Source organism: Pseudopodoces humilis, chromosome 11 (genome assembly GCF_049639895.1).
Source record: "Pseudopodoces humilis isolate 2021_Gansu_Grassland_sample_001 chromosome 11, ASM4963989v1, whole genome shotgun sequence".
Lineage (NCBI taxonomy): Eukaryota > Metazoa > Chordata > Aves > Passeriformes > Paridae > Pseudopodoces > Pseudopodoces humilis.
Genome location: NC_142210.1, coordinates 13518719 through 13541296, shown reverse-complemented (window position 1 = coordinate 13541296; position 22578 = coordinate 13518719). Strand labels below are relative to the sequence as shown.

Here is a 22578-nt window from a genome sequence, read left to right as displayed (position 1 = left end):
TAACAGACTTCAGAATTTGTAGTTAAGGTTTTGTGTCTGTAATCACTAAGAATACTGTACCCGTTAACGATGTTTGCAGCTTTTTATTTTCCTCATAAGCATAGCAGTAGTAGCTAAAATTGTGCCTTCAGGGTGATGTAATAAGGTTATCTGTAACCAGCTAAAATATAATGTGGATTGCTTCTGTGCATTTGAGTTAATGGTGTGTTGAAGAAATCAGTTAAAGTTTTTATGTCTTTCTTTCAGTGTCATCTGCCGGAGTCTAACAAATAGCAGCTATGGAATAAAGAGAAAATCACCGCTTCAAAACCTACATCTTGTTTCCCGAAGTATACATCATCCCTACTATCCAAGTTCAAAGTTCCAGAGACCTCCCTTAAGGATATCCATTCAGCAGTTCTCTTCTCTGAATCGTCTTCCCCTTCACAAAACAAAACTTTTAAATGTAAAACATGGATACCAGTCCCACAGGAACTTTTGGCTGGCCAGATTAGCCTCCAGGCTTCTCAAAGTTCGCTATCTCATCTTAGGATCTGCAGTAGGAGGTGGCTACACAGCTAAGAAGGTATTTATCTCTGGAAGCTACTTCATGCATTTTGTCTTTTTTATTACATACTTCAAAACAGAAGTTCTTGTTATAGTCACAAAAATAGAAGATGCCATTGCTTGGTTAACTTGGATAATAAAGATGAGTGAATATGGAAAACATTGTTTAGAAAACTGCTATAGATCTTAAAAGATCAAAGTACTACTCCTATCTTAAGATGGTGGGTTAGTATGTTTTACGTGTAGGTAGTAGTTCTCATGCACTTCTCTATGTACATTTCCTTTTCTATTTCTACCATGATTTTTTTCCTTTCTCTGTTAGACATATGAGCAGTGGAAGGACATGATACCAGATCTCGAGGAATATAAGTGGATTGTTCCTGACTTCATTTGGGAGCTTGATGAACTTGTTGACTTCGGTATTACAAGGCCATGATGTTACTCTGTCTAAAGACTGGCATGTGTAAAACTTGAACATAGGAGTGTAGGTCATCAGGGCCTCACTCCAGGAGTAGTTTTTCTAATGTTACTTGACTGGAATTTTATTTTTGGAGTTTGGTGTGTTTCTCACCAAGGCATTTGTATCAGTGTGTTTGTAAGAAAAAATTAAGCTCTGTTTAGCATGGATATTCCCTAATGCATCCTTCAATTTGAGAATGTTCTTGGTCCTTTCATAAAGCCATATAATCTCATTAGTGAAAGGAAAGTTGCAGCATGATCAAGGGGATTCACACAGGTGTTGGTAGTATTATGCATAAAGTTCTTTATTTCTGTATTAATTACTTACAAGTGAAGATATAAGTAGATCAGTAAAAAATGTGTGAGTAAAAGACCAGTTGAAAATGCAATATAGTGAACCTGCCCATCTACAAAATTATCTTGAAGATACAGAAGGAAATAAATTAAAAATAGAGACTTGCTTTCCTGAGCATTCAGGTTGCAACAGAGGCTTTTGTGTATTTTTAGATGAAAGACAGAAATCTGAAAATCAAGCACTGACATATATTTTATATGCAGGGTAGAAATGTAGTGTTCTTTTTTTAAAAAAAAATCATCTCTATGAAGATTTTACTGCATAGACTCATAGAATGGTTTGGATTGGGGGGGACCTTATATATGTATTTAGATCCAACCTCCATGCCACGTGTGAATATTATATAGATAAATGCAGAGATTGAAAACTGATTAAAGTTTTTCTTGTTCTTACTGCAAGTGGACACTACATTTTTATAGTACTGTAAAGCTAATGATTTTTACTTTTAATTATGACAAAATTGACTTGTTTATGAAATTGAAAACTAAGCTTTTCTTAAAAAGATTCAAAACATGAGCACAGTTATAATTTCAGGTAATTTTAAAACATCCTCTACAAAGTATGTGAAAGAATAATGTATGAAATGTGGTAAAATGCAGCAATAAGTTTTCAGCAGTTTTAAAGTACCTGAGGCAGCCAACTTTATCAGGAAGTTCAAAGTCTAAAAAAGCAAATGGTTTTTCAGATCTCATAGTCTTTCCCAACATCAGTGGGGGGAGGTGCATGTGGAAAGAAACTTCTTCATCCTCTTTTTAAAAAAAAATTAAAAGCCATATCCTGAAACAGTTGCTAGGTTTTATAGCCTAAGCCATTTTTGTTCACAAAAATTATAAGAAAAAGCCTGACTCACTGACTGTTGTACTGTTTTCCTAGAAAAACTTCTCAAAGCCCTCCCTGATGCAGATGACCTTGCCAAACTTATGCCTGACTTTGACAAGATTGGAGAGAGCCTTGCTTCACTGAAAGGATTTCTTTCTCCTGGTGAGAGCAAATTTTCAGCTAAGTTTTAATTTCAAATGCTGAACCTGTTTCATTATGAGGGTATAGGTATGTCTTTAGACGATAAAACAAAGCACATCCTGAAAATGTTTGTGTTTGCATTGAATATCTCTTCTGAAAGTGTTGTGGACATAGGTAAGTGTGATGTATTTTTAAAACTGAGAATTCTAGTAGCAAGTGCAGAGAACTAAAATATGAAATTTAATATGAAATTAGAATTCTTGTACAACTCTAAATGAACAGCTTGAAAGTTCAGTTCTTCAGTGAGTCAGAGAAGCTGTATATGTCCTGTTAGAACTTGGTGAGAGTGTCACTGGACAGTAACAATATCACAGCTGTTACAGGAGAAAAGAGTTGGATTATTAAGAGCGAAGGTTCTTAATGTTGTGAGCATGTGAAATAGGGGATTTCAATACAAAGGTATTCTTCTGGGTTGAATGATGTTTTCCATGTGGTCATGGACCCGGGAAAATGTGCTTGGAGATTCAGGTTAGGTGGTGCAGTGTTTCAAAGGAGCAGGTAAAAGTTTTAAATCCTTCAGAAAAGGCACAGGGGTGGTTTGTCTATTCAGCCTGTGCAGGCAGTAGCAGGATTGATGGTTTTCAGGTTTTGGCAGACTTAAATGAGACATTTCTATCACTGGCCTTTTTAAAACTGGGAACAATTAGATTTGATCATCATATCTGACTTGTTAATGAACACAGCTCAAAACTTCATTCATTCTTATAATAAACTGCAAGATTATTTGTATTACATGCCTTACTAATTATCAAACCACACAAATTTGTATTCATGAAAGAGTCTATTTGTAAGGGGTTATATCATTGTTGTAAGAATGTTTTAAAATATTTTCATACCAGTGTTCATAAGAAGTTTTTGTTTCTTTCACATGCTGTTAATGGCAGAACTAATTTTTTAATCTTACAAACACAGTAAGAATCTAAGTAGGGGCCAAGTTCAGCAGAGTGACATGTAGATTACAGTCTCCTATGTATTTTGGCTGTTAAAAATTTTAACAGTTTAAAATCGTGTTGTTATTGACTGAGAGTGAGATGACGCCTATAACTTACCATATTCACACTGGCATAGTGGCCATTTATGATTGTGTAGTCCTCCAAATGAAACAAAGATCCCTCATCTTTATTTTGCATTTTGTTTTGTGTTTATAATTTTTATTTCCCCTCTTCTGCTGATTTTTCACAGGTTACAATTTGGTTAGTGAAGTCATAGGAGCTTCTGAACTACTTCTGTTGTTAGGTGTGTAAAAGCCCTTTTTCCTGCCCTTAACTGCTTTTTTACAGCAAACTGTTAAAACACTACTATACTAAGAGGAGTGAATAGCAAAATAAATACAACTATTTACAATATAACTTAATATGGATTTATAAATACTTTCCTATACTAAGAGGAGTGAATAGCAAAATAAATACAACTATTTACAATATAACTTAATATGGATTTATAAATACTTTCCAACTATTTTAAAAATACTTCATAGAATCAGAGAATTGCAGAATATGCTGAGTTGGAAGGGACCTATCAGGATCATCAAGTCCAACTCCTGGCCCTTTTCAGGGATATCCTAAAAATCCCACCATGTGCCTGAGAGTCATGTCCAAAAGCTTCTTCTGCTCTTCTAGGCTTGGTGCTGTGACCACTTCCCTGGGGAGCCTGGTCTAGTGCCCAGCCACCCTCTGGGTCAGGAAACTTCTCCTGACCTAGGTCCTCCCCTGTGAGATTGAACATGAACAGAGATGATATATCTCTGCCACAGTCCTTAGCAGATGCTTTTTATTTCAGGCTTGTTCCAGAAGCTTCTTTTGAAAACCTGTCATTACAATAGAAAGGATTTTTTTTTCCTCATTTCAGTAACATCAGTGGATTTTGTATTATCCTTCTGTCTTTCTCAAAAATTAATTCTGCGATATTTTGAGAATTTTTAATAGTCTAAATGAAGCTGCCTGCTCCCTTGTGATATAAGTAATCTGAGTCATAAACTAGATAAAAAAAATTTAGATGAGTTTTAAACTGATTTTCTTCTTCAGTTTCTTAAGATGAATTTTTTTTATACGAATTGCAAAGACTATTGAATTACTAACTCATAGGGGTTGAAGCTTTAATTTTCTGGTAGATGTAGTTTGAGAATTTTTAAATGTCTTTTGCATCTTATTATTAGTTTCTGTAATTGTGTCCTAGGTTCTCCAGGAGAAACAGCATTCCGGGCTACTGACCAGGGATATGACAATGATAAACAGTTCAAGAAGGTAATTACTCGCTTGCAAACCTGAAAAAGTCTTTATAAACAGATATTTATTGCTTGAAAGTGCATCAGTAGCCCATTGCAGAAGTTCATTTGAAGCAACTTGAAAAGAATTTATTGTTGAAAATTAGTTCAGTATGCATTACTGCTTTTTGTATATAAAAGTAGTGCAGTGATAATAAACATTTTGGTGTAAGGAAATAAAAGGCAGACATGAAAATGTTTAGTAATTGCATTATTAAGAAAATTGGTCTGTAATAAGAATGTGATTTTTAAGTATTGTATGTGCATTTGCAATTTTCCAGGATTTGGTCTCCATAGCACTTGAGTTTATAACTTATTACTGAAGTTGGTTTAGGCATTTATATTTCTTTTTAAGCATTTCTGCTTGCAAACTCATTTCTGTTGACGTTTTCCATTTCTTAAACTGGTCTTTTACTTTTTTTATCTAGATAAAGCATGCATCATACTTTTGTTACTATTCTCTGGAAAATAATGGTACTGTATTTTGATAACTTAGAGTTTTAGCACTTTTTTCTTGAAGTCAAGAAGGTGAATTTTATTTTATTTTGCTTTCATGAACATTTCTGTTAAATTACTAAATTGTCATGTTGGTCATTCTTTAAAGGCTTTTTATTTTTCCTGTGTTTATTTTTAAAACATGTTTTACAAAAATTGGAGGCAAACAATATGTATCAGGGAATTTATAAATTATCATATAGTTATTTATGAACTGAAACTTTTTGAACTATAACTGTGGCTTTTCCATAACTTTTCTGTATATGCAGGCATGTATACATTTATTCTACATTAATTCTGCATGGTAATATATAGTAAAATATTATAATGCTCTGGTCTTACAATCATTTTTCCCCCTGGAGAACAGTGATGGATTTTTACAAGAGAATTAACCTAGCTTTTTATCTCCCTTTTGTCTGTAAATTGTCTATGTTTTTCTCCAGAGTGATTGCTTACACTAAGTTTCACTGTGTAAAACATAAATAACACATTACTATTGATTTGTGAAGAAGTGGTCATCTTAGTTTATTGTCTCTGATAATTGAAATAACTGACACTTTTACCAAATACCAGTAATATCATTAAAACTTGTTACAGTCCTGTGGTTGTTTTCAATGCAGTGATACCTGCATTTTTACTGTGGTATGGAAAATAGCACCTATTAAATCAATATAATTAAGAAAATTTTGTCTGGTCTAATAATTAAATCTGATAAGAAACTGATAATTTGCAAATTAATATGATCAGTTTGGTCAGGATATTTCAAACCAGGCATATATGCATACCTAACAGAGCATAATCACCAAGCTTATTGGCAGGCAAAATTATTATTTTCAAGACAATGGATAAGATGGCCTTTTTGCATTCAATGCCAAGTAATGCTAGTTTAAGAATTGTGGTTGTATGGGTTCATAAAATGATTGTATGGGATATTACTATCATAATAGTATGTTATTAAATGTGCCTGATGAGCTGGTTTTGTTTTGTTGTGAAGAGATTAGTAATTGATAAATCCAGAAATTATTTGTTTGGAGGAATTTTCTGAAGAATTGTTATTGGATGTGGTCCTCAGACAGGTCTCTAAAAGCTGGGAGTAGAATGAGTGAGAAACCAGCTGTTTTGCAAAGTAACTTTGATAGTGAAGGATGTCCTGAACACCAAATCAGGCTGTGCTGCTTCTTGTCAGCTAACATGTTTATCTCATAATCTCTCATTTAATCCAAAAGGTACAATATTTTTAAAAGAGAATTAAATTAAAATTACTGAAGTGTTCAGATAAGTAGTTTAAATATGTGGTGTTCAAATCTCTTTTTACCTGGATTAAAGAAGAAATTTTGTTCTGGGAGAAAGAAGAGTGAAGACAGTTACAAAAACTATATTGAAGTAAAAATATTGTATTGTAAGTGAGGATCAAGACAAAAGGAAATAATAAGTTTATTGATTGATACATACAAAGAAGATGTTACAGAGAAGCCTTTTAAATTACGTCATTTTTTATTTGAATATTTTATTAAATGGTGTGACTGCAGTTGAAAAAGATTCTTTTCATATTTTATTGTGGAATAAGAGTCACATGTACCAGATGTCTTTGAGAGGAATTGCTCATAAAATAATTAGTTTTGGTGACTTCAAACTTCTGTTACATTTCCTGTTTAAATGCTGAAAGGCCTTCATGGCAGATTTTGTTCAGTGTTTTTTCTTGTATTTTTGGACCCATAGTGTAATGTTTAAAGGGAATGTGTTGGGTGATACCGAGAGCAAATGTTTTGCAAAACAGCAAAATATTATTATTGTTCTTCTAATACCAAATGTAGCCGTGAGGTTTCCTCTCCTTGCTGCTGTGTAGCAATGAAATCTTTTGCCTGAGTTCCTGGCACAGCTCTAGTGCATTTGCTAGTTCGGCATAAGAGGCATTTATTAAATCTGAAAGTGGTTCAGTAAAATGCAAATGAGAATATTTTTCTATGCTTCAAATTATACAAATCACTGTTTAACAAATGTTTGTATTTGGTCATTTGATGTGTCTCTCCTTTTATCCATTCTCTTGTGTTGTTTATCCTTATGTGTACATGCCTGTGTGTGTATTTCATGCAACAGGTGTATACCTTGATGATGGATGTCTTGAATTCTTACACCAAAGTTCTGTTTCAGATCTTGTTTTGATTCCTGAAGTATGTTTTTGAAACATTTAATTTCACTGAATGTTTTCTTAGAAGATGTAATATTTTTTTAAAGAGCTTTATTTAAATAGTTCATTAATATTCTTCTCTGAATTCTCTGAAATAAACAGTTCATAAATTCTGGTAAATGCTGGCATAGTATTTCTCAACCAATTTTAAAAGACATCTCGCCATTATAGGATTTTTTGGTGTGGAGGAAGAAGAAAAGAAAACTAAGCTTTGTGGAAATGCTGAATGAGTAAAAGAATAAGCATCAAGTTTTAGGGATTTTTTGAATTATCACAAATGGTTATGACAGCATGAATTTAAACTGCAGTGTGCTACAGAAGTGGAGAGGGAGCTTTTTCTTTTATTATGCTTGAGAAACTATTTTTCTTCTGCTAGTTTGAGAAAATTAGGTAGCAGGCAAAAATCATCTTTTTATAGACTGTATTTTGCTAGGAATAAAAGCAAAGTAAAAAGCACTGAAGAACTTTCACTGACAAAGCTGTACTGAACAGTTTGGTAATATTTTAAAGCTGGGATAGTTATAGACAGAATTTTTTAAATATTCAGACGCTTAGTTAAGGTTGAATACAATTGTAAAATGTAGCTAAATGTTGGTTTCTTTGTTCTACCTGGATTTGCAAAATGCATGCTTCTGCTGGCTCTATCCAGTCCAGCTAGCAAGAGATCTTGCTAATGAAATTTCACTTTTGTTTGAACTGACCCGTTCATGCCTGTTTTTCATCTGTCTTTGTCATGCCTTTTGGTTTAACTTTGGTCTCCTTACACCCCAAATTTTTCCTCTCCTTTTTATTATAAACTCACGGCAGGGCCTGCTTGGGGAGCTCATTCTGTTACAACAGCAAATCCAGCAGCATGAAGAGGAAGCACGCAGAGCCGCTGGCTTCTCTTCCCAGCAGAAGCGAAAGGTGATGGCTTAAGGGACGATATGTTCTGCATTCACTCTAATCAAATACTTCAGCTCTCTGCATTTGAGCTAGAAAAATCTAACTAATTAAACTTTGGACGCAAATAATTGGCCAACTTCCCTACAGATGTATAGTCCTGTTTCAGTTTAACCAAGTTGCATTTTAAGCATGATTTTAAAAGCAAAACAGGTACTTTGTGTCACTTTGAAACTGTATTATCTCTGCTTCTATAAAAACTCTGATTTAAAGTTCATACATTAAAAATGCATTTAAGGAGAGAACATGAATTAATGTTAAATCTGTTTACTGTTGCTTGTTTATGGTAGCTCTTTCTTGTAAGAGTGTAGCTGTTTATGGGGAATATATCTCTGGGAGCTTTTCTCCCCTGCTTTATACTGTTGCCAATCTGAAAATGACAGCAGCTCCTTAGTAATAATTTTGCACAGACAATTGAATACTGCTGATAACAACATATATGCATCAGTGTAGTCCCTTGTCTGTTTTCCATCCTAAGGCTGAATTTTTACTGATTTGTTGTGCTTGTTGAACATCTGCAGTTCTCTTATTTAATTTAAGCTCTGATCATTTTGTTAATTATTTTATGGCTGATTGGAAATTCCTCTTAAATTGGGATATTTTAGTTGTCTGATCTGCTGCAATCTGTAATTCTTGACCACATGGCTTTGTTGGCTGCTTTTGTGCCTCCTTAAAAGCTTTCTGATTGCTTGTGCTTTTCAACAGCTTTGGTATTGAGCACTGAATACAGAATTTGATCTGTGCATCTGAAGTTAAATCCCACAGAAAGAGGAAGGCGCTAAATATGAATTAAACTTTTAGACGTATTTGCATAACTGTAGTTGTCATGCTTTTTAGTCCATCAACAGAGGAAAATCAGTGTTCTCTGAAAGTACAGTAGTACTTCACTGTTTAACTTTCTTGCCATATTATATGATTTAGAGGTACAAGCTACCTTGTCAGATTGTATACACTTTATTGAGAGAGCTGGAGTATGGAATAGTACATTGAAGTAATAATAAAATATGTGAACTTGTAAAAATTTCTGGAAAAAACAACAAAATATTATATATATAAAAGTGTATCAGCCTAATAAACACAATCAGGAAGAAAAATGATCTTGATAATACATTTGCTTCTGATTGAGATTCTACTTTGTTAGTACTTTGTTGCAACTAATTCCACAATTCCCAAGCTGTGAAGAAACTGCAAGGGCTGTCTTATCCTGCCCTCCATGGCAGATACTCTGTTTGGAGAGGATTGAAGGTTTACCTTCCTTTGCATGTAGAAAGTTTTCATTTAGCATTCAATGTGCTATTTGGCATACATGTCTTATGACTGGAAATGAGTCTTGTCACACTAACCTTTATGTTTGAATCAATTTGAAAGAGATGGTAAACTATTTTGTTTAATACCTTGATATGAGGATATGGGTCAAAGAATCCAATCACTGATCCACATTCTCCCTTGGAAGAACAAATTGTGACTGTCATTGAAATAAGTCATTGCAGGTCCTTCTGACAGGACATAAACTAACCTTTTTTATTTTTTAACTGAGTTGGCTTGCTTGCATGTCTATAAGAAAACATGGTAATTTTATTTCTGTTCTCGAAAGTTTTATTGCCCAATTTACTTGCATATTTTTCCATTTTAATTTATTTACTCAGTATTAAATCTACTGCATTTGTAAATTGAGTAACAGTAAAAACCATCTCACAATCAGGAGAAGATATTAAAAACAAAAATTGAATCCTCTCCTGTTGATTTTTGGGGGGAGGCAGGATATTGATAAATATTTAGCAGTAAAATTGTTTAGTCTGGTACAGCCGCACTCTGTATGGCTGCTTGAATGCATTTTGTCTGGGCCTTGATATTTTCATTTGAATTATTGGAAATCATTATAGTTCTGCAAATAATCAATTTAAAATTATTTGTAGTCTAGTTAGAGAATATACAAGACCAAAAGCTGTAGTTTCAAAGGTACTGAATTTTCAGATGCACGCAATTATTTCACGCAATATGTGACAAAGGCTGTTGAAAAGCAACTGCTGTGCAAAATGTGTAACTATAAGGAGCTTTTAGGTATCTTAGTGATCAGATACCTGTGTGCAAGGGCCCTTTGATTAAAAATAAGTCTCCAGTATTCTTTTCTCATAATTCTTTATGGTGGCAATGGGAAAAGAGGGAGGAATCTTGAGTTACAAACCATATTGAAGTGGATTAAACAAATACTCATGTGTCTATATAAACATACTTCAAAATGTTTTTTGGGGGGAGTGGGGATAGAAATCAGAGATCAGTCTTATGTGACTGTTAATACTTCAAATTGATACATTAGCTTTAGCTTTTATTGGCAACTTAAAAATTTCTAGCAATATTATGGACCATGTATTCAAAATACTGTATGTACTAACACTGAAATCACAGCTGCACTAAGTGCTGAGGCAAAGACATAATTCTAGAGCTGTTGGTTTTGACATAACTTACTTAACATCCTTGTTTGAATTAATCATTTGGTGCTAGATAATTCTTTGCTTCAGATCCTGCAACTTGAGACTGTGCAGTATTTTGGCTTTCTGCGCTGAACAGAAGCATCAGCCCACACAGACGGTGTCCGTGGTTGGAGGTGTCTGTAGGGGAGCACTTCAGAGGTGCATCATGACCCCACAAGTCCTTTGAAAACAGCAGAGAGCAGGAAAATGTTACCTCCTTTGGAAGTCTGCAGCACATGGAAACACTTTGTTTTCCTTTCCTAAATTTTCTTGCTTCTTTTGGCTGTGCACATCATTCTCTTTGCCTTCCTGTTTTTCTTTTCCCCTTATATCTCTGAGGTGTTGGAGGTGTGTGTATATGTAAATGTTTATTTACATATAGTACCTTGTGGCTGCACACATTAAGTCAACTTAACTGTTCAACTAACCCTATTTCTAATGTACTTTTGCTACCACTGAACTAATTAACAGCAATGAAAAGTCAATTTATAGCATTTTGTCTTTGCTCTTTCTGAAAGAAAATAATTGGAATAAAATGGAAGTATCAGCTTGGATTTCTTGTGTCAGCAGACACAATTCTTCAGGCTTAACAGCTAAATGATATTGATCACTGTAAATAATTGTGGATTTTTCTTGTTTAGTCTGTAACAATTGTTGTAAAGTTTTAGTAATGGAATTAATTTATGTCTAGCTAACAGCTGTCCTCTGCATATTAGATAACATGCTCTTTCTGATCTGAAGCCAGCTTGAGTTGTAAATATCACATGGGCTTTATCACAAGAACTTTATTTAAATATTGACACACTCAGTAATTGTTTAGTTTATCATTTTTTCTAAACTGAATATTTAATCAGTCAACTATTAGATTTTGTTGTTTGTGAATATTTTCATCATAAGAATTTGTATTGCACCATTTATGCTTTTTGTCTTTGTATTATTAAAAGGGGATTGTTTAAAACCACTGCTTACTGCATCGTGATGAACACATTCTAGGAACATTTGGCTTAGAATGTTTCTTTGTGTTTGATCTTATTACATTAATGCCTCAAACCTCAAGATCTCTTGTACTATAATATCCTAATTTTTCCAGTTTTATTGTAATTTAAACAATTTTAAAATAACCCTTCAAGACTGTCCTGCCTATCTAAAATGTATGAAGTTGTGCAGCACATTTAGAATTCTTACAAACAAATATGAAATAAGAATGCTTATGAATATTCATAAATAGTGAATACTCACCTGAAGGTGTTTTCTGTAGCAAGCAGGTGTTCGGTGATTTTATCACATTAAGATGGTGCTAATTCAGAAGATGAATATACAAGATCCTGAGAGTTTGGCCACTAAAACTATATTTAGTTCAGTGGCCAGAAATCTGAGCACCATATGAAGCCACTTTTCCTTAAGCCCACCTTCCCAGTATTAAATCTTGAAGGATTAATTTTTACATTTGCATGTACTGAAATTCAGACAATTCTCTGATGTGAACCTCCTGTTGCAGATGGGGCTTTCCATCAGCTTTAAATTTCAAATGATAAGTGAAGAGTTTTACTTGCTGTAAAATGCATGTCAAGTCACTTATGTGGAATAAAGTTTTCAGTTTGTAATTTGGTTACTTACAGTACTTAAACTAAACAAGTGATGGTAGCCATGATTATTTTTCTTTGTAGGTTTCTGACAAAGAGAAGATTGATCAACTTCAAGAGGAACTTTTACGCACTCAGGTGACTTTTCTGAGTTATTGATGCCTTAGGTAGTGATTTATGTGTAGCAAACTCAGATTTACTAGACAAAAGCACATCTGAAGTATATTTGGTAAAAATGTAGTGTTTTTTCAGTGTCTGAATGTATCAATGCAGAGTCCCCTGTGTTGGCACAGACGAAAGGTCAGTCTAGTTTGTTCTTCTCTGACAATGACTTAGAGAATGCAAGACCTCATTCCAACCAAGTTTTAATCTCCTTGATTAGCAAGGCAGAATTAGTTACTTGTAAAGTAGATTTTTTTTCAGGGATGATGCACATTAGTCATATTTGTCAGTATTTTGGTTTTCTTGCTCATGTTAATGTACAATTAATCTTTTATCTGCAGGCTTCTAAATGGATTAGCTCTTTGGTTCTGCTAAATTGTTTTATCGGGGCTTTCCTAACCTCATTATGTGTTTGCTCAATTTCAGTGCATTTATAACTTAACTTTTTTTTAATAACATATTGAAATTTGATTTGTTTTTAAAAGTACACTCAGGCCAAATATATTTCCATGTTGTAGAAAAACATTTCAGAGTAGATATCAAAACCATATACATCTCTCATCTTCAGAGTACTATTGCAATCTCCTAAACAGGGCTAAGCTGTTACAGTTGTGTCTTGACCTGAGGTCTTATGCTGGAGAAAGGGTATAAATGAGGCTTGCACATTTACATTCATGCTCCATTTTGATTGAATGGCCAGTTCCCACTGACACTGATTTCTGTCTTGTTCCATATATATAGCTTTTTTGAAAATTATGCTTAAGATGCTTAAAGATTGATCTTTATGTCCTGAGCTTTGAACAGTGTGGTTTCATAAAAACTTGAAGCAAAGGAGTTGCATTGTAAAAAAAAAAAAGTAATTCTAACACTTTTCTTTTGGTGACCTTGTATTCTTAATAACTCATGATCACAAAGGTTTCTGTATGTTTGAAGGACCTGCCTGAAGGATTATAAGTTTTTCACAGGTAAATCTTTGCTCATGTGAATCTACTATGTCCATAATTACACAAATATGTTTGTACTACTTTTTATAGCTCAAATACCAAAGAATGCTCGAGCGATTAGAGAAGGAGAACAAAGAATTAAGAAAATTGGTACTGCAAAGAGATGACAAGGGAATTCATCAGAGGAAGTTAAAGGTATGTGTTACAAAACCATATTGAAATATAATTATGCCATATAAATTGCATTTATTAATTCACATATAAACTTTGAACATTTGTTTTAAGATACCTCTGTTAATTTTTTGAGTCATCAAGACATTTATACATCCTTTATTTTTTAACTGTATAGCTTTTGAAAGTGGCTTCAACTGAAAAACACAAAGGGGTTACCGTGTCTAATTAACTAACTTACTTAAGTGATTGGGAACTGTGGCATGCTTTTTGCATGTAGCTTCACTCTATCTTTTGGATAATCTTGCTTCCAACTCTTGCACACGCAGTCCGAGACCTTTGTGCTTTGTCATGGGTCTCATTGAGTTTGGTAGGAGTAAGTTATGGGGTCAGGGAACATCATTTAATGACTGTATAAATCCAGTGAGACGGGCTTTTGTTTTTGTCTGCCAACATCCTCAGCATTCTAAAAATGGATGTTTTCTGCTTCTCTGTATCATTTGTTAACCAATATGGATCTTGCACTTTCCTCTGGGAACTGAAATATGAATCTTACTTGTGCAGAATAAGATATGTAACTCTGTATCCTTGTGAATGTTTATTGTTCATCAAACTAAGTAAGTCTAGATGTTTAATGGAAGAATCTCAAATTTAGCTTGACTTGAAAGCTGTGAAGTTTGCACTCAGTTGTTCTCTTATGCTGTACATAGGAGCTCCCATTTTCCTTCTTCATCCACCAGAGTCAAGGAGTGACTTTACTTGGTATTGTATTTCATAGAAAAAAGGTCTGTGCTGCAGTATAGATAGCTGTGGTTTCAAACCATCAGGAGAAAGTAAAAACATTTTTAGATAAGTTTACAGAAGTAGTCCGAAACCTTTGTTCTCTTATTTGGCTGTGTTTTCTCTCTTTATTTTCTTTTTGTAGAAGTCCTTGATTGATATGTATTCCGAAGTACTTGACATCCTGTCTGATTATGATGCCAGTTATAACACTCAAGATCACCTACCTCGAGTAAGTGAATAACAAATTCAATTATTTTTACTGAAACAGCAGTTTTACAAGTAAATAAAGCATTTAATTATATTCCAGAATAATCCAGAGTTAGTGCTATGCTATTTTCTTGTAACTCACCTTTTTGCTTAAGACATGTCTTTCATTTTAAAAGCAATAATTTTGAAAATAACAGTTAACCAAGCTAAGCCTGTTTTGGCTCTTAGATAAATCCTGTCAAGATTCAGTTGAGCTGCTGTGCTCAGCTTTTCATTTTAAATGGTTTCAGTCCATGCACCCCATCCTCCTCAGCTTTGCGAAGTGGTTGCTGTTTCCCACTGCATGTGAGTGGAGCTGAGAAAGTAAGATGCCCTGCCCATCTCCCCACAGCAGTGCTACTGTTGGGGGTGGATTTGGGAAGGGGTTAGCCTGACTGTTAGCTGGTGTAGGAGAGAGCCAGGAATGCTCGCTGCTTTCTAAACCACCTGTAGCATATAGGAAGCTGCTAAGATGGAGAAATTGGGGATTTCGCTCTTACCAGGCAGAAGCGGCATCTACCAGATGAGTAGTGTTTTGCCTGCTTGAAAGGATTTTGTACAAGAGAAGAGCTGCCTGCCACAAGAGCAACAAGCCCTCTCTCTTTTCATTAGATGCCCTGGCAGGGTGCTTTGTGGATTGTGCTGTCTTTAGCACAAGTCAATTTTTTTGCTTGACTGCAAGTTAGTATTTCTTAGAAGATTCTGTCTTTAAACCAATGCATTTATTATCAAGCAGAATACAGCTGGTGTTCATATGGTGTTCAGATGTATGTCTTCCTAGTCGGCTGATGTCTGTACTTCCAAAATGTCCTTCCAAAAGCCAATGGCTGTTTAAACTTTCACTTAAGGTGGTAGTGGTTGGAGACCAAAGTGCAGGAAAAACCAGTGTGTTAGAAATGATCGCCCAGGCCCGCATATTCCCTCGAGGATCTGGGGAGATGATGACACGTTCCCCTGTCAAGGTAAGAAGCATCATCTCTGAATCAGCATTTGTGATTGTTCTCATACTCAACAATGGTATTTTTGTTGTATCATTGTATTGTTTTCCTCTGATCATGACATTGACTGAAGCACACATGTACAGAGGTTTATAAAATGGCCTTTAAGCAAGGGAGTTGTTTCAGCCAATGACAAAAGCTCTGCAGGTCTGTATATGATCCATGTGTACTGTCTAAGCAGTAGCAGTACCATTTAGTAATTTTGTGCTAAATAAGTATTATGTATAATTGTGTTTCTACAGAGGGAAGTGTACATATACCATGTACTTCTCATGTTTCTCTGTGTTAGATTTGCTATACTTTCTCATTAAAGCTTTTAACATTTAGGTAACCCTTAGTGAAGGTCCCCACCATGTGGCTTTATTCAAAGACAGCTCTCGGGAGTTTGATCTGACCAAAGAGGAGGATGTAAGTATAATAAAGTGACTGGAAGTTAATGAGACTTCTGTTGATTCTCTGAATAATTTTGTGTCTCTGTGATCTCTTAGCCCCTGTTCAATTAGAGTGAAAGATGTTTAGTGAGGCAACACATTGTATTAGTTATTAAATTATCCCTTTGGCTGGCACTGAAGTGGATAAAATGTAGAGAGCTCCTTGTGCCAAGACACTTTTTGAAGCATGAAGGGATCTGTGAGTAATCTATCATTTAGTGCCCTCTCCATTTACCAGACTTACTAAACATGCATTCAAAATAATACTTATAAACTGAGATCTTCATCCCTAACTAAAAGTGTTTTTCTGTGAAGGTAATTGTTCTTCTATCACAGTTATAGAGTTTTGTGTTTGATATTTTGCTTTTCTTGTAACAGCTTGCAGCTTTGAGAAATGAAATAGAAATCAGAATGAGAAATAGTGTGAAAGAAGGCTGCACTGTTAGTACTGAGGTAAGACTTGTCAAATATTAATGGCAAATATCTGTATGTGTATATGTTTTGGAAGTATTCTTCAACTGGGAGACTGTGGTGAATCCAGTTTGCATATGCTTTGTATTTTGTAGTATACAAAGTGTATTTGGACTAAAATTTGGATAAAATCAGTTTTATACAACAATTACTTGCATTAAAAGTTGTCCTTCCTATTTAAAATGACAGGTTGTTGCTGATTAAAACATGTGTGTAAATATGTGTTCATATAGTTTTATGTGTGTGTGTTTGTCTGTGTAACTACATTCAAAGTAGGTGGCGTATAAATCTCTAATTTCAATATTATTTCACAGACCATCTCCTTAAGTGTGAAAGGTCCTGGTTTGCAGAGAATGGTATTGGTTGATTTACCTGGAGTCATTAGTGTAAGTATGCAATAATTTTAAAAATGAAGACATGTAAATGAGATAATGTTATTGGTGAGAACATTAACTGTTGGGGGTTATTTAGCATGTTTTTTTCCTTTGTTTTCTTTAAATATTTATCTCCATATGCTTATTAAAGACTGTGACATCGGGTATGGCTCCAGATACAAAGGAAACTATCTTTAGCATCAGCAAGGCCTACATGCAGAATCCTAATGCCATCATCCTCTGTATTCAAGGTACTAAGAGTCTAAACAATTATCCATTTCTGTTTTTAATCATGGGTCTTACGTTACTCTAGAATCTGTTGTAATGGTATTTTTCCTTTTGTGATAATTTGTGTAGTGTACAAAACAGCATGCTGTGGAATATCTGTTTATAAATTAAGGGAAGCTGTGCAAAATCTGTGGCAAAAAGCAACATTTTGCTAAGAGTTTTTTTAGCATTAAAGAAAAATGGTGGTGATAATAAAATTCAGGTTTTCCACGGAAGTGTTTTTTGGAGGTAGCATACAATAATACTGAATATAATATAATGCTGAATATTTTGAGTAAGCTGGTACTTGTTCAAAACTTACAAAACTACAACAAACTGATTTGTTTTGATTCTGGGATCAAAGCAATTTTTCCACTATGTGTATCCAAAAATGGAACATAAGTCTAATTTTACTGGGTTAAATTTGTAACATGAAACTTACTTGATGGCTACTGTGTTTTCAGTGTGGTGTGTTAGATTACATAGTCCCTAAAATAAACTTTGTATTTATTTTAGATGGGTCAGTGGATGCAGAACGCAGTATTGTCACAGACTTAGTCAGCCAAATGGATCCCCAAGGAAAAAGGACAATATTTGTGTTGACTAAGGTTGATCTTGCAGAGAAAAATGTGGCTAGTCCAAACAGGGTGAGTTCAACCTCTTTTTCTCACATTGTGCTGGCTGAAGTCATATATGGTAAAATACTTGAAATGCTGTCAGAGATACTGGACCTCTCCTACCTGTTCTAGATGGTTTTGAGTGCTTATTTCTGTATTCAGTATGATGATTTTTTTGCACGGTTGTTGTTTTAATCTCTCTCAGGTTTTGCTTTTAGCAAAATGTGATCAGCTATGTGACTTCAGTCTCAGCTTGATATAATACTGATTCCTTTCATGCATGTGACCTGAGCACATTCCATTTCCCAAAAAGGCTTAAGGATATTCTAGGACAGGCATTTTTGTTGTATTTTGTGTTCTGCTATGTTATGCCTTATTATATTTATGCCTTTATTTTTTTCAGATGTTTTGTTTTCAATCTGAGTAGAAATCATAGTCCTGTGACAAACTGCATGCTGCTATAGTCTATGCATAGATATGACTAGATCTGGCCTTAAAACTGTGCTGAAGAATGTCTCTGCAAAGTTAATAATTTTTTTTAATCCTTTATTTTCATAGATCCAGCAAATTATTGAAGGCAAACTCTTCCCAATGAAGGCTTTAGGTTATTTTGCAGTTGTTACTGGAAAAGGTAAAGAGAGCTCTAGCTCTGCTTATTTTGTCCTTGGTAGCCCAGAAGGTTGTCTAAATGGAACTGTTGCAGCACTCTTTTCTTTTTGCAGGAAACAGCAGTGAAAGCATTGAATCTATTAAAGAATATGAAGAGGATTTTTTTCAAAATTCAAAGTTGTTAAAGTATGTTGTTATTTTATTCTTTCTATTAAAATGAGCCTGTATTGGTAAATGCTGGCTTCAGTATTGTTGAATTTAAAAGGATTGCAATGTGCAAACAGTAATTGAGATTTAGTATGTTTAAATTAAATACCATGTTGAGGTGATACCAATTTATCCTGGTTTCCTACTGTTTGCTGTAAGTCAGTGAAGACAGATGGGCATCTTCAGGCCAGCAGTTGATTCCACTGCAGTTCTGGGCCACTCTTCCAAGTTTTGTGTGTCTCTCCATTGGCTCTACGAGAACTAAGTTTCAGCTTATGTCTAAGCATTTAGAGCTGAGAGAAGTGAATCCAGCTGCAAAATAAGTTTTAGTGCCTCTAAACATCAGTTGTCTTGGTGTGACCATGTTGTATTCAAAGGGTTAGTTTCTATGTTCTGAGGGAAGCTCACTGAGTGTTTTGATTTCACAGGCTGGTATTTCTCAGGAAAGTACAGTACATAATCTTTGAGGCTAATATTGCACTCTGCAACCTCTAGAATAAAAACTTATTTAGGGTGGAGTTTTTTGTTCCTGTGTTTTGTTTTGGGGCTTTCCCCCATTGCTTTGGTAATGATCTACATTGAGTATTTTAGGTTAAGAGACTGGAATTTGGTTTAAGTACACAGTTACATGTTATTTTCTTCTCTGAGAAGCAGGGCTTTATTCTAGAGAGGAGAAAATGGCAGCCCAAAAGCATGGGTATGCAGAGAACTTCCTTTAGCTATCTTTCTTTACAGGACAAGTATGCTGAAAGCACATCAGGTTACAACCAAGAACTTAAGTCTTGCTGTGTCAGACTGCTTTTGGAAAATGGTGAGAGAGTCTGTGGAGCAGCAAGCAGATGCTTTTAAAGGTAAACAGGTTTTCAAAAAGCAAGGGAAATAGCAACTTAGTTGTTTCTTCTATGTGCATATAATACTGTTCTGCCAGCATGCTTGGGCAATTGTTTCATACATTTTATATGATCAGCATTTCCCATTAATTGATAGTTGCCCCAGGTAATTTCTAGAAAAAAACTAAAGAAGTAATTTATTTTGCAAAGTACCACTTGCTCTAAAATACAAAGGAGTACATAAGTATGAAGAACAAAAATCAAGTTGGGGTGTTTTTGTGGGCAAAACACAGTTCTTCCCGTGGATTAAGATGTTTAAAATGGCTTCCTGTATAAAGGTGCCATCTGGTTAGCCAGGGCTGAATGACTCCACTTTTTTAATGCATGAGTTCTGCAATTTGTAGACAGAGTATCTTGGCATAGACAGAAAAAAAATTCTGCTCATATGCGGACACATTTAAAGTTCTTGGATAATTTTCCATAAGCAAGATTTGTGGCAATTTTAAGACCTGCTAAACTTTTAAGGTAGTCATGAAGTGCATATAGACAATTTAAAAAATAAGGCCCTATTTCTGATTTTTGCAGCCACACGTTTCAATCTTGAGACAGAATGGAAGAACAATTACCCCCGGTTGCGAGAGCTTGACAGGGTAAATTACACTACTGCTTTCATTGGTGTGCTACAAAGGGTTGAAGATTATGAATTAAAATGTATGCCTTTTAATTTAATTTGTAAAGGTTTCTTAAAGTTAACATAAAGTACTGACATTTCAAAATGTTAAGACAGTGTAAATTACTGTACAGGAAGGAAATACTGTTCTTCAAAATTGGGATACTTCAGCACTTAAGTCCTTCGCTCTTCTAATATACAGTTAGCTGACCCCAGGGATAGGTCAGTGTTTCTTTGTGATCATGATAGAACTGGCAATGAGAAGTTATATTCCCTGGTCTTTCAGATAGACAGAGTAACAAAACAATAGGGATCTCATTTTCTAAGTCTTTTACAGAGATCCTGAATATGGAAATGCCATGCCTGGACAAAGGCATGCAAGAGATGTGGGGGGAAGATGTATGGTAAACCAGGGTAGCTGATGATATGCACACACATTGTTCAGAACATGACCAGGAGGTATCATTTGAGGCTTAAAGGCCTTAAGAAAAAGGTTTTGGGTTTTTTTTACCTTTTATATGGAAACATGATCAAACTATGCTTAATCTTACTATTTCCTTTTGCACAGAATGAACTGTTTGAGAAAGCAAAGAATGAGATTCTTGATGAAGTCATAAGTTTGACACAGGTCACACCAAAGCACTGGTATGGTAAATTTTTTTTTTTTTTAAAAAATAATTTACTAGGAGAAGTTTGCCTTTAAAACAGAGTTCTAGTAAACAACATTCTCAAATATAAGAAACTGTTTTTCTTGGACAATGTATTATATTCCTGTGATCTGTAGTCTTGTTTTCTGTGTTCTTAAGAAATTGAATGCACACCTATTAATCACTTGTGTACTGCAAACCATCACATGTGTTACAACTTTCATTTTAGGGAGGAGATGCTTGAGAAAACTTTGTGGGAAAGGGTATCTACTCATGTGATTGAGAACATATACCTACCAGCAGCACAGACTGCAAACTCAGGGACATTTAACACCACTGTGGACATCAAACTGAAGCAGTGGACTGACAAGCAACTGCCTAATAAAGCAGTAGAGGTGAGAGTTTAGTTATTTAAATAAAAAAAACAAATTGAAACTTAATTAAAATTTAGAATGAAAGCATAACTCCAGAGAAGTAAGGCGATGGGTGAATGTCTGACTGCAGTTCTTTTTACTAGCTTGCTGGCAGGATCTTGACATCCCAGAACCATACAGAGCAGAGACGTATTTTGCTCATCTAGTGAATTTTGCCTATTAAAGAAAAAAACTTGAACCTATTTTTTCAAGGTTAACAAACCCAACCCCTCAAGTAGGTGTATTCACATTTATTAGATTTAGGCAAATTTAACAGAATTCTGCTTGCTACAATGTGAAGTGAAGCAAAATTTAGTGTTGTTTTTATTAGCAATGGATAAGACAGCAAAGGAAAAGTCGGTGATTTATGCTAGCATGTTTTTTTTTGGAAAATCTCCAGATTTTTGTATCTGGGAGAATTGTAATAAATGTGCCTTTATCAGCTGATGTATAGTGTAATGGTCCATTTCAGGAGGAATTGTTTGCTAACTTTCCAGGTGGCATGGGAGACTTTGCAAGAAGAATTTTCCCGTTTCATGACAGAAAAAAAGGGAAAAGAGCACGATGATATCTTTGATAAACTGAAGCAAGCTGTCAAAGAAGAAACTATTAAGCGACATAAATGGAATGAAAGAGCAGAGGATAGCCTGGTATAATGTAGTGGGTTTTTTTACCTTTAAATGTTTTTATTAGAGTTGAATAATCATTATATTTTTCATTCTTCTGCTGTAATCATAAAATGATTGTTGTTGTCCATCTCACCTTTTCTATATAATGTTTTAATTCAGTGTTTCTCAGTTAATTTCATTATTATCTTTTATTAGTTGCTGCCCTAAATAGTATCTAATCAAACTGTTTTGGTTTGTTCATGAATGTCCTCCATAACCCACTGTCTGCAGAAGCACAGCCTGGCAAGAATTGTTTGGCATCAGCTTATTTGTTCTATTCAGTGTAGCTATATAAAATAACATCATTTCATTTCCATCTTTAGAGATTCTGTAATCCAGAGGGATTTCCTATCTTTTGCTCTATTTTTTTTCATTATTTATGCAGGCTGTAGAAGAGTGAGAGGCACACAAATAATTTTTGCAGTGCTTTGAAAAAAAGTGCCTCTTGAATATCTTGTGCGTGCCCAATATAATCTGTTTTAGCAGCCATTAAAAAATGAAAAGAATACTAGAAATGGGTTGTTAATTAAATCCTGAGGAAATGATGTACTGCATGCTAAAGTGACATTCTGTATTGCAGCGGGTGATCCAGCACAATGCTTTAGAAGATCGGTCGATATCTGATAAACAGCAGTGGGATGCAGCCATTCATTTCATGGAAGAGACGCTCCAAAGTCGGCTCAAAGACAGTGAGTGATGTTATGTATTCCACTCTTCTTCCCTTTCTAATCTGAGCCAGTCTTAATCT

At 34.7% G+C, this 22578-nt stretch overlaps 1 protein-coding gene across 4 annotated transcripts in view; it reads left to right on the top strand.

The window, feature by feature from the left end:
* Nucleotides 1–22578, top strand: part of OPA1 (OPA1 mitochondrial dynamin like GTPase) — a 49326-nt gene that overhangs the window by 2819 nt on the left and 23929 nt on the right. The window contains exons 2-24 of one of the 4 annotated variants that reach the window (XM_005527101.3): nucleotides 247–565; nucleotides 869–965; nucleotides 2234–2341; nucleotides 3563–3616; nucleotides 4556–4623; nucleotides 8134–8232; nucleotides 12407–12460; nucleotides 13519–13623; nucleotides 14525–14611; nucleotides 15477–15590; nucleotides 15954–16034; nucleotides 16436–16510; nucleotides 16843–16914; nucleotides 17054–17153; nucleotides 17686–17816; nucleotides 18345–18417; nucleotides 18509–18581; nucleotides 19338–19453; nucleotides 20018–20082; nucleotides 20671–20747; nucleotides 20979–21144; nucleotides 21660–21812; nucleotides 22411–22519. In XM_005527101.3, coding sequence (XP_005527158.1) covers nucleotides 247–565; nucleotides 869–965; nucleotides 2234–2341; nucleotides 3563–3616; nucleotides 4556–4623; nucleotides 8134–8232; nucleotides 12407–12460; nucleotides 13519–13623; nucleotides 14525–14611; nucleotides 15477–15590; nucleotides 15954–16034; nucleotides 16436–16510; nucleotides 16843–16914; nucleotides 17054–17153; nucleotides 17686–17816; nucleotides 18345–18417; nucleotides 18509–18581; nucleotides 19338–19453; nucleotides 20018–20082; nucleotides 20671–20747; nucleotides 20979–21144; nucleotides 21660–21812; nucleotides 22411–22519 — 2396 coding nt within the window. The remainder of the gene's footprint in view (nucleotides 1–246; nucleotides 566–868; nucleotides 966–2233; nucleotides 2342–3562; nucleotides 3617–4555; nucleotides 4624–8133; nucleotides 8233–12406; nucleotides 12461–13518; nucleotides 13624–14524; nucleotides 14612–15476; nucleotides 15591–15953; nucleotides 16035–16435; nucleotides 16511–16842; nucleotides 16915–17053; nucleotides 17154–17685; nucleotides 17817–18344; nucleotides 18418–18508; nucleotides 18582–19337; nucleotides 19454–20017; nucleotides 20083–20670; nucleotides 20748–20978; nucleotides 21145–21659; nucleotides 21813–22410; nucleotides 22520–22578) is intronic. The other 3 variants (XM_014256170.2, XM_014256171.2, XM_014256172.2) reach the window with 3 other exon arrangements.